Source organism: Drosophila tropicalis, unplaced genomic scaffold (genome assembly GCF_018151085.1).
Source record: "Drosophila tropicalis isolate 14030-0801.00 unplaced genomic scaffold, ASM1815108v1 contig_509, whole genome shotgun sequence".
Classification (NCBI taxonomy): Eukaryota; Metazoa; Arthropoda; class Insecta; order Diptera; family Drosophilidae; genus Drosophila; species Drosophila tropicalis.
Window position 1 is genome coordinate 33084 of NW_027172979.1, and position 11207 is coordinate 44290.

The window sequence follows — 11207 nt, forward strand, 5'->3', positions numbered from 1 at the left end:
ATAGCCTTTTCTGTGCAAAATAATCTTTCATTGATCTAGCAGGATTTTCGTTTGAAATATGGCAGCACTGACATACATACACATGTATGTATGTTCGGTCACTCGCTCTCGCTGGTAACGGATAACCAACAAGACCACAGCCGATCTGAGTTGAGAAGCAAAAAGCGAAAGAGAAACACACAATAAATAAATAAAAACACCAAAATACACACACTCATACACAAACAAACGCATACATACACACACACACTAAACCTCAACCACTGTGCAGTGGCACAGGATCTGTTGGCGCAAACAGCGCGTGAAGTAGACGCTGATATAGCGATTTTGAGCGAGCCGTATAAAACAGGCGATGGCCCACTGTGGGTAGTGGACTCGTCTAAAAAAGCTGCCATTTGGTTATGCGGACAAAACGTACCGGCTATGGAGTCGATTTATTCGTCCCTTGGCTACGTTCGCGCGAAAATCGGGGATATGTGGTACTATAGTTGCTACCTAGCCCCCAGCCTGAGACTCACGGAATTCGAGAGAATAATTGACTCCATCTCCGCTGATGCAAGTTCAAAGCAAAATGTTATAATCGCAGGTGATTTTAACGCTTGGTCTGAAGAATGGGGCAGCAGTTCATCTAATGCTAGGGGTAGAACGCTTCTCGAATCCTGGGCGATCCTCGATATTGCTGTGCTAAACACTGGATCCAAGCATACGTTTAGTAGGGCAGGATGCGGCTCTGTAATCGACGTTACATTCACAAGTGCCTGTCTTTTCCCTCACTCAATCTGGAAACTTTGTGATTTTTACACTGGTAGCGATCACCTGGCCATTATATGCTCCATCAATAGAAGCGCACACCAAATGCCCAACCAACCGCGAACAGATCAAGGAGGCCAAGCATTCCGCGTGGATACTCTTAATCCATCTATTTTTACGTCGGCACTCAACATTCCCCGACTAGACGGAGATGCTTCAAGTCAGGCGGACACCATTATGGACGCAGTGAGGGCGGCATGCAACGCTAGCATGAAGGCCCGAAGAGGGCATAGCCGACATAGAGCCCCCTGTCTACTGGTGGGACGAGAACATTGCGGAGGCAAGGAAAAAGTGTCTTCGTGCTAGAAGGCTCTACCAAAGATCGCGTGGCAGATCAGAGTTCTTGCTGCTGCAAGCAGAATTTGCAGCCAGAAGAAGGGACCTTAAAGAGCTTATTAAGTCACGAAAAAAAACCTGTTTTCTGGAACTTTGTGACTCGATAGAAAATGACCCCTGGGGCTTGGCCTATAAAGTAGCCATGAAAAAGCTTAGGGCTGTTAAGCCGGCGGCTCCTGACGAAGGGCGCATGGCTATGATTGTGGAAACTTTATTTCCGGCCACCTCGTCAATAGGGCCCGAAACAGATGCAGCATACTGCTTTGCCAGTAGACTGGCCCATCACTGGAGAAGAGGTGTTAGCGGCGGCAGCGAGATTACAAAATGACAAGGCTCCTGGCCCGGATACCATCCCAAACAAGGCCTTAAAACTAGCCATTGGCCTACAATCTGAAAGATTCGCGGATGTTTTTAACGCTTGCATGGGTGAAGGTACATTTCCGGACAGGTGGAAAAAGACAGAATCTGGTACTGATCCCAAAGCCAAATAAACCTGTAGAGGACCCCTCTGGATATAGGCCAATTTGTCTTCTGGATGCGGCAGGCAAAATTTTTGAAAGGCTACTCAGCAACAGAATTGAGGCAGCAATCAAGGCGGCTGGCGACCTCTCGCCTATGCAATTTGGATTCCGCAAGGCTATGTCGACTGTTGATGCCATCAAATCCGTCGTCGACACTGCGGCCAAGGCTATAGAGGGGCAACGATGGAAGGGAGGGCAAAAGCAGTATTGCCTTGCCACCACGCTGGACGTTAAAAATGCCTTTAACACAGCAAATTGGAACAACATTCTTGCAGCATTGCGAAACTTTAGAGTCCCGGAGTATCTCACAAGAACAATGGAGGACTACTTCAGGAACAGAGTTCTGTACTACAGATCACACGGAGGGACGCATACTTATGATGTAAAAGGAGGCGTACCCCAAGGATCCGTTCTTGGCCCTCTACTTTGGAATGCAATGTACGACGGAATCTTGCGCATCCAACTTCCGAGTGGCGCGCGACTTGTGGGCTTCGCTGACGATGTTGCCATAGTAGTGGTGGCTAAATATCTGGCACAAGCCGAGGAAATAACTGCGCGTTCCATCGGAATGGCTAAAGACTGGCTAGCTTCTGCAGGTCTCGAGCTTGCAGTACAAAAGACGGAAGCTGTGCTAATAAGTAGTCGTAAAACGGTTGAGGTTGCCAACATCATCGTGGACGCCACCACGATTACCTCTTCACGGGCCATCAGGTATCTCGGTATACACCTGGACACGCGCCTGTCCTTCAAGGAGCATCTGGAGCTTGTTGGAGCCAGGGCAGCTGAGCTGGGACGGTCACTTAGCCGCATCATGCTCAACAGCAGAGGCCCAAAACAGGGTAGGCGCCTGCTCCTGATGAATGTCATGAAGTCCACTATGCTCTATGGGGCACCAGCCTGGGCTAATGCCATGACGGTCAAGACATATAGGAGACGCCTAGAGACCACATACCGTCTTGCGGCGCTGAGGGTCTGTTGCGGCTTCCGCACAATATCAGACGATGCAGCTCTTGTTATAGCAGGTATGACGCCCATCGACCTGCTAGCACATGAAGCACAACGCATCTATGCCACCAAGATGGAGTCAGCGCCGAGTCCTGCCGAGCTAAAGGTTGTCAAGGCTGCGGCACGTCAGGAAAAGCTGGGACGCTTGGCAACTTCGCTGGACGAACTCGATCAAGGGCAGGTGGACATTCAGGCTTATTCCCGATCTGAAAATGTGGCTGCAACGGAAGCATGGCGAGGTTACTTTCGAGCTGACACAGATACTCAGCGGTCATGGATGCTTTGGGGAATATCTCTTCAGATTTGGTCACCAGGCGAGTGCGGAATGCACTTGGTGCAGGAACGGTGAGTCGGAGAGTCCTGATCATGCTCTCTTCGCATGCACTATGTTTGCGACAGAAAGGCAGGCGGCCGAACTGCTGTGTGGTGAGCCATTATCTTCACAGAATCTGGTTCCACTGATGACGTTAAACCAACGAAATTGGACAGCTATTTGCACCTTTGCGAAACAGGTGATCAGCAAGCTTCGCGCGCGCGAAAGGCAGCGCAATACAGGCGGGGTCTGAGAAGCCCACATCCCCCCTCCCCCACACACCCTGCGATGCAATACCCCCAGGCGGTCCCGCAGTCTCCTATATCTTCAATCTCCCACTTTCTTCTCCTTCTTTCGATTATACCTATCTTTCTTGGTTGCCACCTGTTTTCTTTTTGTTAACCTATTTGTAATTCCTTTTTACCAAATAAACGAATTAAAACGAAAAAAAAAAAAAAAAAAACACACGAAAACACATACACACAAAGGCAACAGCGTATTGGAAATGCGTAAAAAAATGCCGCTCGTTGATTTTTCAGCTAGCAACCGACAACGGCGACGACTCCACCTGCTTGCCTCGTTGTATACATACTTTTAAACATACATACATATGTACATAAGTATGTATATATTCCTTGTTTGTCTCTCACTCATTTGCCAAACGGGGGGATCACAGCAGAGAGAGGCGTGAATCGTGAGGGACAAGGCGGGGCGGGCCGCTGGCGATTATGCTAGTAGGGGATGCGGAGGGGGTATAGCAGACAAAAGCGTAAACACACAAAAAGCACACTTTTCACAAGGCGATTGCGTAAACTTTGCCGCCCGCTTTTTTTCCACCTAACATCAAAATATGTACACACACTTAAGGGGTACACACACACTTGCACACGAACACACACACACATTTATAACAAAAAAAAAAAAAAAAAAAATAAATAACAATAATACATATATATGTATATATATTTGAAGATTCCAAAATAACAATCGAGTTTTCTCTTCTCCTTTTCTTCTTTTTATTTATATTATGCTTCTTTTTCTTTCTTGCTTGCCTCTCCTCTTCTATTTTTATTTATTATGAATTTTTTTTGGTTTTGCTGTTTTTATTTTTGCGTTTGGTTATCAAACTGAAAACTGTTTTTGTTGTTTTTTTTTTAGTTCTTTTTTATGTTCTTTTCTTCACCTTTTCCTCACCGTTGCTCTTCTTTTTATTTCATTCGTTTCTTTTTCTTTCTTTTCTTTTTTTTGCACACAACACGTTTTTCGCAGCGTGTGTGTATATTATGTTTCCGTCGTTCTTGTTTATTTTTTTTCACACATTTTCGACTTGCGTACCTTTGTTGTTTTATAGTAAAAGCGGTTTTGCTTCACAATTTAATTACTATTATTTTGTTTATACTAATATTTAAACAATATTTTAAAGCCAAATAGTTTTTTCAATTCTTATTGCAACCAGTGTGACCGACCGCAAAACGACAAACGGAATACTAATTAGAGCTGGAACCCCATCGATTGCATCGATGTTTTCTCTAGTAACAATCGAAAACATCAATGTGGTTTCTATTTTTTAGCATCTCTAATACAATTTCTTTAGCCGTTCCCACGGTTTTGTAACAGCTTAGAGTTAAATTAAATGAACAAAAATGCAAAATCTTACCCGCCTGTTTAACTGTTCACTTACATTGCAATCCCAGCGAATTGTAGCGCCAGTCGCCCTACAACAGCTGCGCACCAAAAACAAAAAGTAGTTGAAAAACCGACACCCGGAGCAGGGGAACAATTTCGCAGGATTGTCCATTTCCCTGAGGAGTATACAGTGGTGCCATTGAAAATAACACATCTAGCTGGGCGTGACCCGATCTCAGGTCGCGTGGTGGCTAAGGGCATTGGCGGTGGAATTAAGCAACAATACCGTTGGATCAAATGGGTTCGCGATGGCCCCACAGAGGGTTCGGCGCAGGAAGAACGAGTTGTTGAGGTGCTAAACGATGGCTGTCGAACAGCGAAAGTAGCTCTGGTGGCGGTGGGCGATGAATTAAAATACATACTTGCCACGGAGAATATGAAAGCGGGCGACATTTTAAAAACTTCGAGGGTAATTCCTCGCATTCCAGGTCAGAACTCTGAGCAGTGTGCCATTCAGGTGTAATAACATTTGCATGCTTTTGCTTTTCAGTTCGTCCCAATGATGGGGATGCCTATCCACTCGGTGCTTTACCTGTTGGCACTCGAATTCATTGTCTGGAAAAGAATCCGAATCAGCCCTGCCATCTAATTCATGCGGCTGGAACGTTTGGCACAATTTTACGCAAATTTGACGACAAAGTAGTTGTTCAACTGCCATCCAAGCGAGAATTCGCATTTGATCGAACCTGCATGGCGACAGTTGGAAGATTATCCAACGTCGAACATAATAAGGAACATGTGGGCAGCGCTCAGCGAATGCGAGAGTTGGGTAATAGACCACGATCAGGTCTATGGAAGCGTAAGGAAGGCAAGCATGGACGTAAAATTCGCCGCCTGCCGCCTATGACAACAATAGCTCCACCGCCAGCGACCAAAGAGCAAGAGTTGCGCTTAACATTGAACCTATGATAAACAAACATCGATGTATGTTCCTGCGCCTCTGGCTTTTAATATGCTACATCTAAATACATACGCTTAAAGACTATATATGTAAAAATTTTTATTTATTTGCGCGTCTTCTTCATCGAGAATCCTGTTCCACGGAAACTTTCCGAATCGGTACCAGCCGCTGAACCAACACCACCACCGGTTGCGCCCTCCTCTTGAACACGATCACTGATGGGTTTAATGCTTCGATCAAATCGTAGCTTTCCAAATTGGAACTCATAGTCTGGGACACCGCGCGGCAAGACTTTTTTCAATACGGGAGTGTCGACTTGGCTGTCCTTCTTCTTTTTGCCATCAAGTCGAACACCGGATCCTTGGAAAGTTTCTATCACTTCTTCAAGGACGCCAGCAGTCCCTTGACCAGTCCCACTAACCTCGCCCTGTCCTACACTCGTACCTTGGGCACCATCTCCTCCTTGACTACTTGCGCCGCTAGCTGCATTTTGCTCATTGTAACCAACGGGTGCCTCAAATTCGACATTCATGTCACATTCAATAATGCTTACTGCATTGCCTGGTCGTGTATCCAACACGCACAATTCATACACTTTTTTGTTATACTTGATAGCAATAACATCGCCCCTTTGTTAGACAAGCAAAATTTCGTAGCGCATTCTCTAGTACTGCTTTTGGATTGGTAATGTCCAAGAAATCTGTACTATGTGGTTGGAATTTGGAGAAGGTTGCCACGGGTAAAAGAAACACTTTCAATATCCAATATATCGCCCTCCTCTAGCAACAGATTATCCATCATCCAATAGGGTAGATAGCATTTACCTTCGTCGGCTACAAACTCCAGGACTCCAGCATGAGAGGCTCGCGACTTTTTGGTATTATTTAGTTTGAAGAGCATTGGATACTCCACACTTAATCGAGTTAGTGTATCAAGAGCGGACGGTGGCATGATAACTGAAATACAATGTTGTGATTAAATTAACGGATAGATTTTCCTATTGATACCAACATACTCTTGCCACCCTTTTCCACATCAGTTCGTTCATTTCCCGGGAGCATTGAGACCGAAAAACATTTGTAGGTGGCCTTAAAGATGCGACCATCGGGGAACACCATATTGAAGCCGTTGAATTGGAACATGTCTTGTTGGTGTCTGTGTGATTTGCGGGTAAAACTACTGAAATTTTTAATATTTGGCCAAAACAACACAATAACGAAAAGTAAATGTCATCTCACTTGATATCGATATTTAATAACGATGTTTATCATATCGATTTAAAAATTTATCTGTCTGCCCTTTTCAACACTGTGAGAAACTCGATAACATTGCGAATTATCGATATTTTGCAAGTAAAGCCGGGTTGCTGGTGCGCGCGAGTTCGTCCCGCTTAAAAATAGTTTCAATAAATAAAATATTGATTTGAATAGTTTTGCTATACAAGTGAGTACAGACACCAGCAGCTGCATAAGCAGCGTAAAATAAATTTTTTTACCACTTTAGGAGTAATTAAAATCAAGTACATAGGATTTACTTGGGCAATAGGAAAAGCTTGTTACATTTTGCCTTATCCTTGTGTATCCTGGAAGTCTGGCTGGCGCCGCGTGTTTTTTTTTCACTTTTTTTTTGCCAACCCGCGTGGGTGTATGGTATGTGAATATGTTTTGTGCGTGTGTGTGTGTGTATGCATGTAATTGCAGTGATTTTCAATTGATGAACTTTATTTAAAAACAATTTTTAAAAAAGAAACAAATTTGGTGTGGGTCTAGAAAAATCAATAAACTGTATTATACAAAGTGTGTGTGGTGGCAGGGAGAGGAACGAAGATAGGTGGGCGGTTGGGAGTGTGATGAGGAGGGTGGTAAAGGGCTTGTCAAATATACAAATTGGTAATTTTATTTCACAAATTTTTCCATAATTTTCTTCTTCGAAGAAATACATTCTTTGGTACAGTTGGGTGCAGTTTGACATTCACTGTAAAAATCATGTGCAGCTGTTTTTCATGTTTGTTGTTGTAGCGTCGCAGCTGGCTGCAGCAGCATCACAAAATTGCATCAGCCACAGTCACAATAGCAACAACAACAACAAGCTCCTCTATATTCCCTGCGCACACTCCACTTTCCTCTCACAACACGCCTATGCCCCGTTATTATTTGCTCATCTTCTCTCGCACATTCCAGACAGACGTAGACCAATGTCTCGATGCCCTCTAAAAAGCCACTTGCCGCAGCATGATTCACTAGCTACATCTATGTATGTACATATTCGCATTGGCCACCCACCCACCGCGACCTATGGCCTCCTCCTCCAGAACCTTAAAGTCAGTTTCACTTTTTGATTTATTTTTGTTTTACAGCTTCCCCGAAATTTTGTTCTTTTTTTCCATCGGCATTATTTCATATCTATACCCACTGTGCACTCTTTGTTGTACAAATCAAATGAAGGAGAGCAGCCAAAAAAAAAGAAGAGGAGATAGAAAAAAAACTTTTTGCCAGTTTTTTTTCTTTTGCTGGTTGTTGCGTACAGTTTAGCCGCCTTAATACTAAATATAACCAAAGATTGAATATGCAAAATAGAAGCGACAAAAAATGCAAGTGAAATTCGAATTTCGAATCGTTGTGCGAAAATTGCAATTATTTACAAACATATGTATGTATGTATGTATGTACATATGTACAAACAGATATATTTACATGTACATACATAAGTATGTATGTATATACAAACATGCACGCATACATTGGTATAATAAATGTATAGAACATTTTCATATTTCATTTCCTTACGCTTACGTCAAACAATAGAAAAAGGAAAGAAATATGTATGTACATACATACATATGTATAGTACGTATGTATGTATGTATGTATGTATGTTCAATTTCCAATTGCAAAATTTCCATGAGCTTAATTGGGGGGACGCACAACGATACCCTGCATCCTTTTTCCCTTTCATTGGCATTTTCTTCTTCGATAGTATACTACAGAAAAAAGCTAAAGTTATGGGCATGTACATACATACATACATATGTATGTATTTATGTGTTGACTCTTCATAAGAGATATGTAGATATGTATGTATGTATGTAAGAAAGTTGGTGAAACACTTGGAATAATACAAACTTACCTTTGTTACCTATTGTGTTTCTTCCTCTTCCTGCTTACGGAATTGAATGATGCTGATTGATCCTTTGAAGAAGTTAAAACTGTCTTAGATATTGCATCTATGTACATGAATATTTGGCCTTACAAAATATGTAGATAGGATCAAAAATTTGAATTTTTGTAGTCGGTTTTGAAGTCGCTCATATTGGTAGGTAAGTTGATCTCGTATATTTAAATTGTCTACCAGTTTAAAATGTCAGAGGTGGATATTTCCCAAATTTTCCTCTCAAGGATCTGCTAGAACTCTTATTTCTGCAAGAAATGATATCATTTGTTTGGGGGTAAACAAAATATGGACCAGCAGCATGAGCGGCGGTGGGCGGTTTTAAACGGTAGCAACCCCACAAGGTCGTGCAGGCTAAAACGAAGAAGCACCTGAAATAAAATCTTATTTCACATCTAATTATTTTCGAACATCATTTCAGTGACTCTGAGACTGTAAGTTATGTATATTTTTTAACGGTACAGTTTTTTTTTTTGTCTTGCTGCTTTCTGATTAATTTTTTGTTCTCAATTGGCTTAAAATATCTGGTTATTACCGGCTCGGCTCTCTTTCTGCTTCACATCCCAATTTCGTTTTGAGTTCATTGTTTTTTGGTCTTCTTGTTGTTATTGGGTATTCTCTCTCCTTACAGCTCTGTTGCTAGGCGGGTTGAACGGACATCATTTTTATGTACATATGTATGTATGTATGTACATACATGTACATATGTGTGTATGTATTGTAAATGTTGGTTTTGTTTCCATAAGAAATTCAATGCGAGAACTTAATGCTTTGTTGTTGTTTTCGGCGCCGTCAAATACATTTGTGTGTGTGTGTGTGTACCTACATGCATGTACATGTGTACATAAATGTGTTTTTTCTTTTCTTTCAACGTTTGCTTGTTTCCTCCTTGTTTACTGCTGCCCCCGCACATTTTTCTATCTCAGCCGATAAACAAGCTCTTTCTCGTGTTTAACAATAACTAAACAAAACTGTACAACGAAAACAGCAATAAGCTAAAATTTCACATTAACCAAAACATTCATATGATCATGTTTAGATAACGGTTTGTGTATCCTTTCGGCTTGTCTTTCTGTGCATGCCTACTCAGAGCTTCTCATGCTAAAGCTAAAAAAAAAGAGAAAGAGATGTGGACATGTAGGACAAACTGATGAAGGGTTAAACAGGAAATTGAAATAGGAAGCAGGAATATTAAATATTTGAAGGACATTGTGATGTACAGTCGTCCTCATTCACTTGTGAAAACAGTGAAAACACTCTTGGGCGGAAATCAATATTTGTTTTATTGGTGCCACACAGTTTTTTGTTTCTTTGTATTAATCAATAAATTAATACACCTTATTGCACAATTCTCCTTTGTCCCTAGTTTTGTTGGATTTATTTGTTCACCTTTTCTTCCGAAAGTTTTATTTAGTCAATGGCTACTTTGCAGCTGTTTTCGTTCGTTCTGTTCTATTCTCTTCGTACGGGCGTTAGTAATACACACATGCAAACGTATTCTTGCACGTGCTTGTTAATTATTTGTTCAGGTAAGCATTTCCCACAAATGATTTTGAAACAGTTATTAGCTTTTCGCTTCATTGATCAAAGGAGGTAGTAACAGGAAGGTGGGGGATGTAGGGGTGGATTCAAGTTTGTACGAAAAATGAGTCGGTTTTTTAATGTGCTAAAAGGGATGTTGATGACGACCTTGAACTTGTCAAGGTTTGGTGTTTTACCAACCACCATATTTACCACCCTATCTGGCAACAACAAGTGGAATTGTTGGCCCAAGGGCTGGCTTTTAAGGAAACACAAAAACAAACGAACGAATATTGTTGTTGTATGTATGATTGGTTTGGTTGTTAGCAAAAAGTTTTAAATAAAACTTCACAAAGGAATTGGCTGGCAAAAATTGAATCAATATTAAATGCAATTTTGCAACAAGGCAATGTCAAGGTTGCCAATGACGATAGTGCATAGTAGGTAAATCAACATTTCCTTTTCCACCCCCTCCACCCACCCCCACCCAACTCCCTGCCCCTCCCTTCCTTTTCTGCCCTAACATTTAACCGCCCCCCTCCCCCGGCGGCGGCCGTCCCCTACCCCCCTCCGCTCCTCTAATATACCCTTTTTTTTTTTCCCCTACTACATGGCATGTCATGGCATGAGTCTATTTTCTCTCTTTCTCTCTCGCGTACACTTTCTTATGTTACTATGTTACTATGGATGGTCGTTATTGGCTTTCTAATAGCCTTTATCCTGGCCTTTGGCATTGGAGCAAATGACGTGGCCAATTCGTTTGGAACTAGTGGTGGATCTGGTGTCCTAACTATACGAAGATGCAACCAAGCAGCAGCAAGTCACAGAGCTGATCACAACAAATGTTTCTCTGCAGAAGTACAGAGAGAAAGTCCGCAGCATTCGGAATTCTGCCGGCGGTATCACCATCCAAATGGTGAAACAGGATAACGAAAGCACACAGGGG

The 11207-nt window shown here is 42.3% G+C and overlaps 1 protein-coding gene and 2 pseudogenes across 1 annotated transcript; 2 read left to right on the top strand and 1 right to left on the bottom strand.

The window, feature by feature from the left end:
- Positions 1-423: 423 nt before the first annotated feature.
- On the top strand, positions 424-1116 carry LOC137574930 (uncharacterized). The gene has a single exon (XM_068287364.1). It carries the CDS (start codon positions 424-426, stop codon positions 1114-1116), a length of 693 nt encoding a protein of 230 aa, XP_068143465.1.
- Positions 1117-4568: 3452 nt separating this feature from the next.
- LOC137574928 (large ribosomal subunit protein uL2m-like) lies at positions 4569-5656 on the top strand (annotated as a pseudogene).
- On the bottom strand, positions 5597-6823 carry LOC137574927 (ubiquitin fusion degradation protein 1 homolog; annotated as a pseudogene).
- Positions 6824-11207: the final 4384 nt, after the last annotated feature.

Bases quoted from the DNA above. Each gene is read 5' to 3' on its own strand.
- LOC137574930 (XM_068287364.1), top strand. From the start codon at position 424: ATGGAGTCGATTTATTCGTCCCTTGGCTACGTTCGCGCGAAAATCGGG.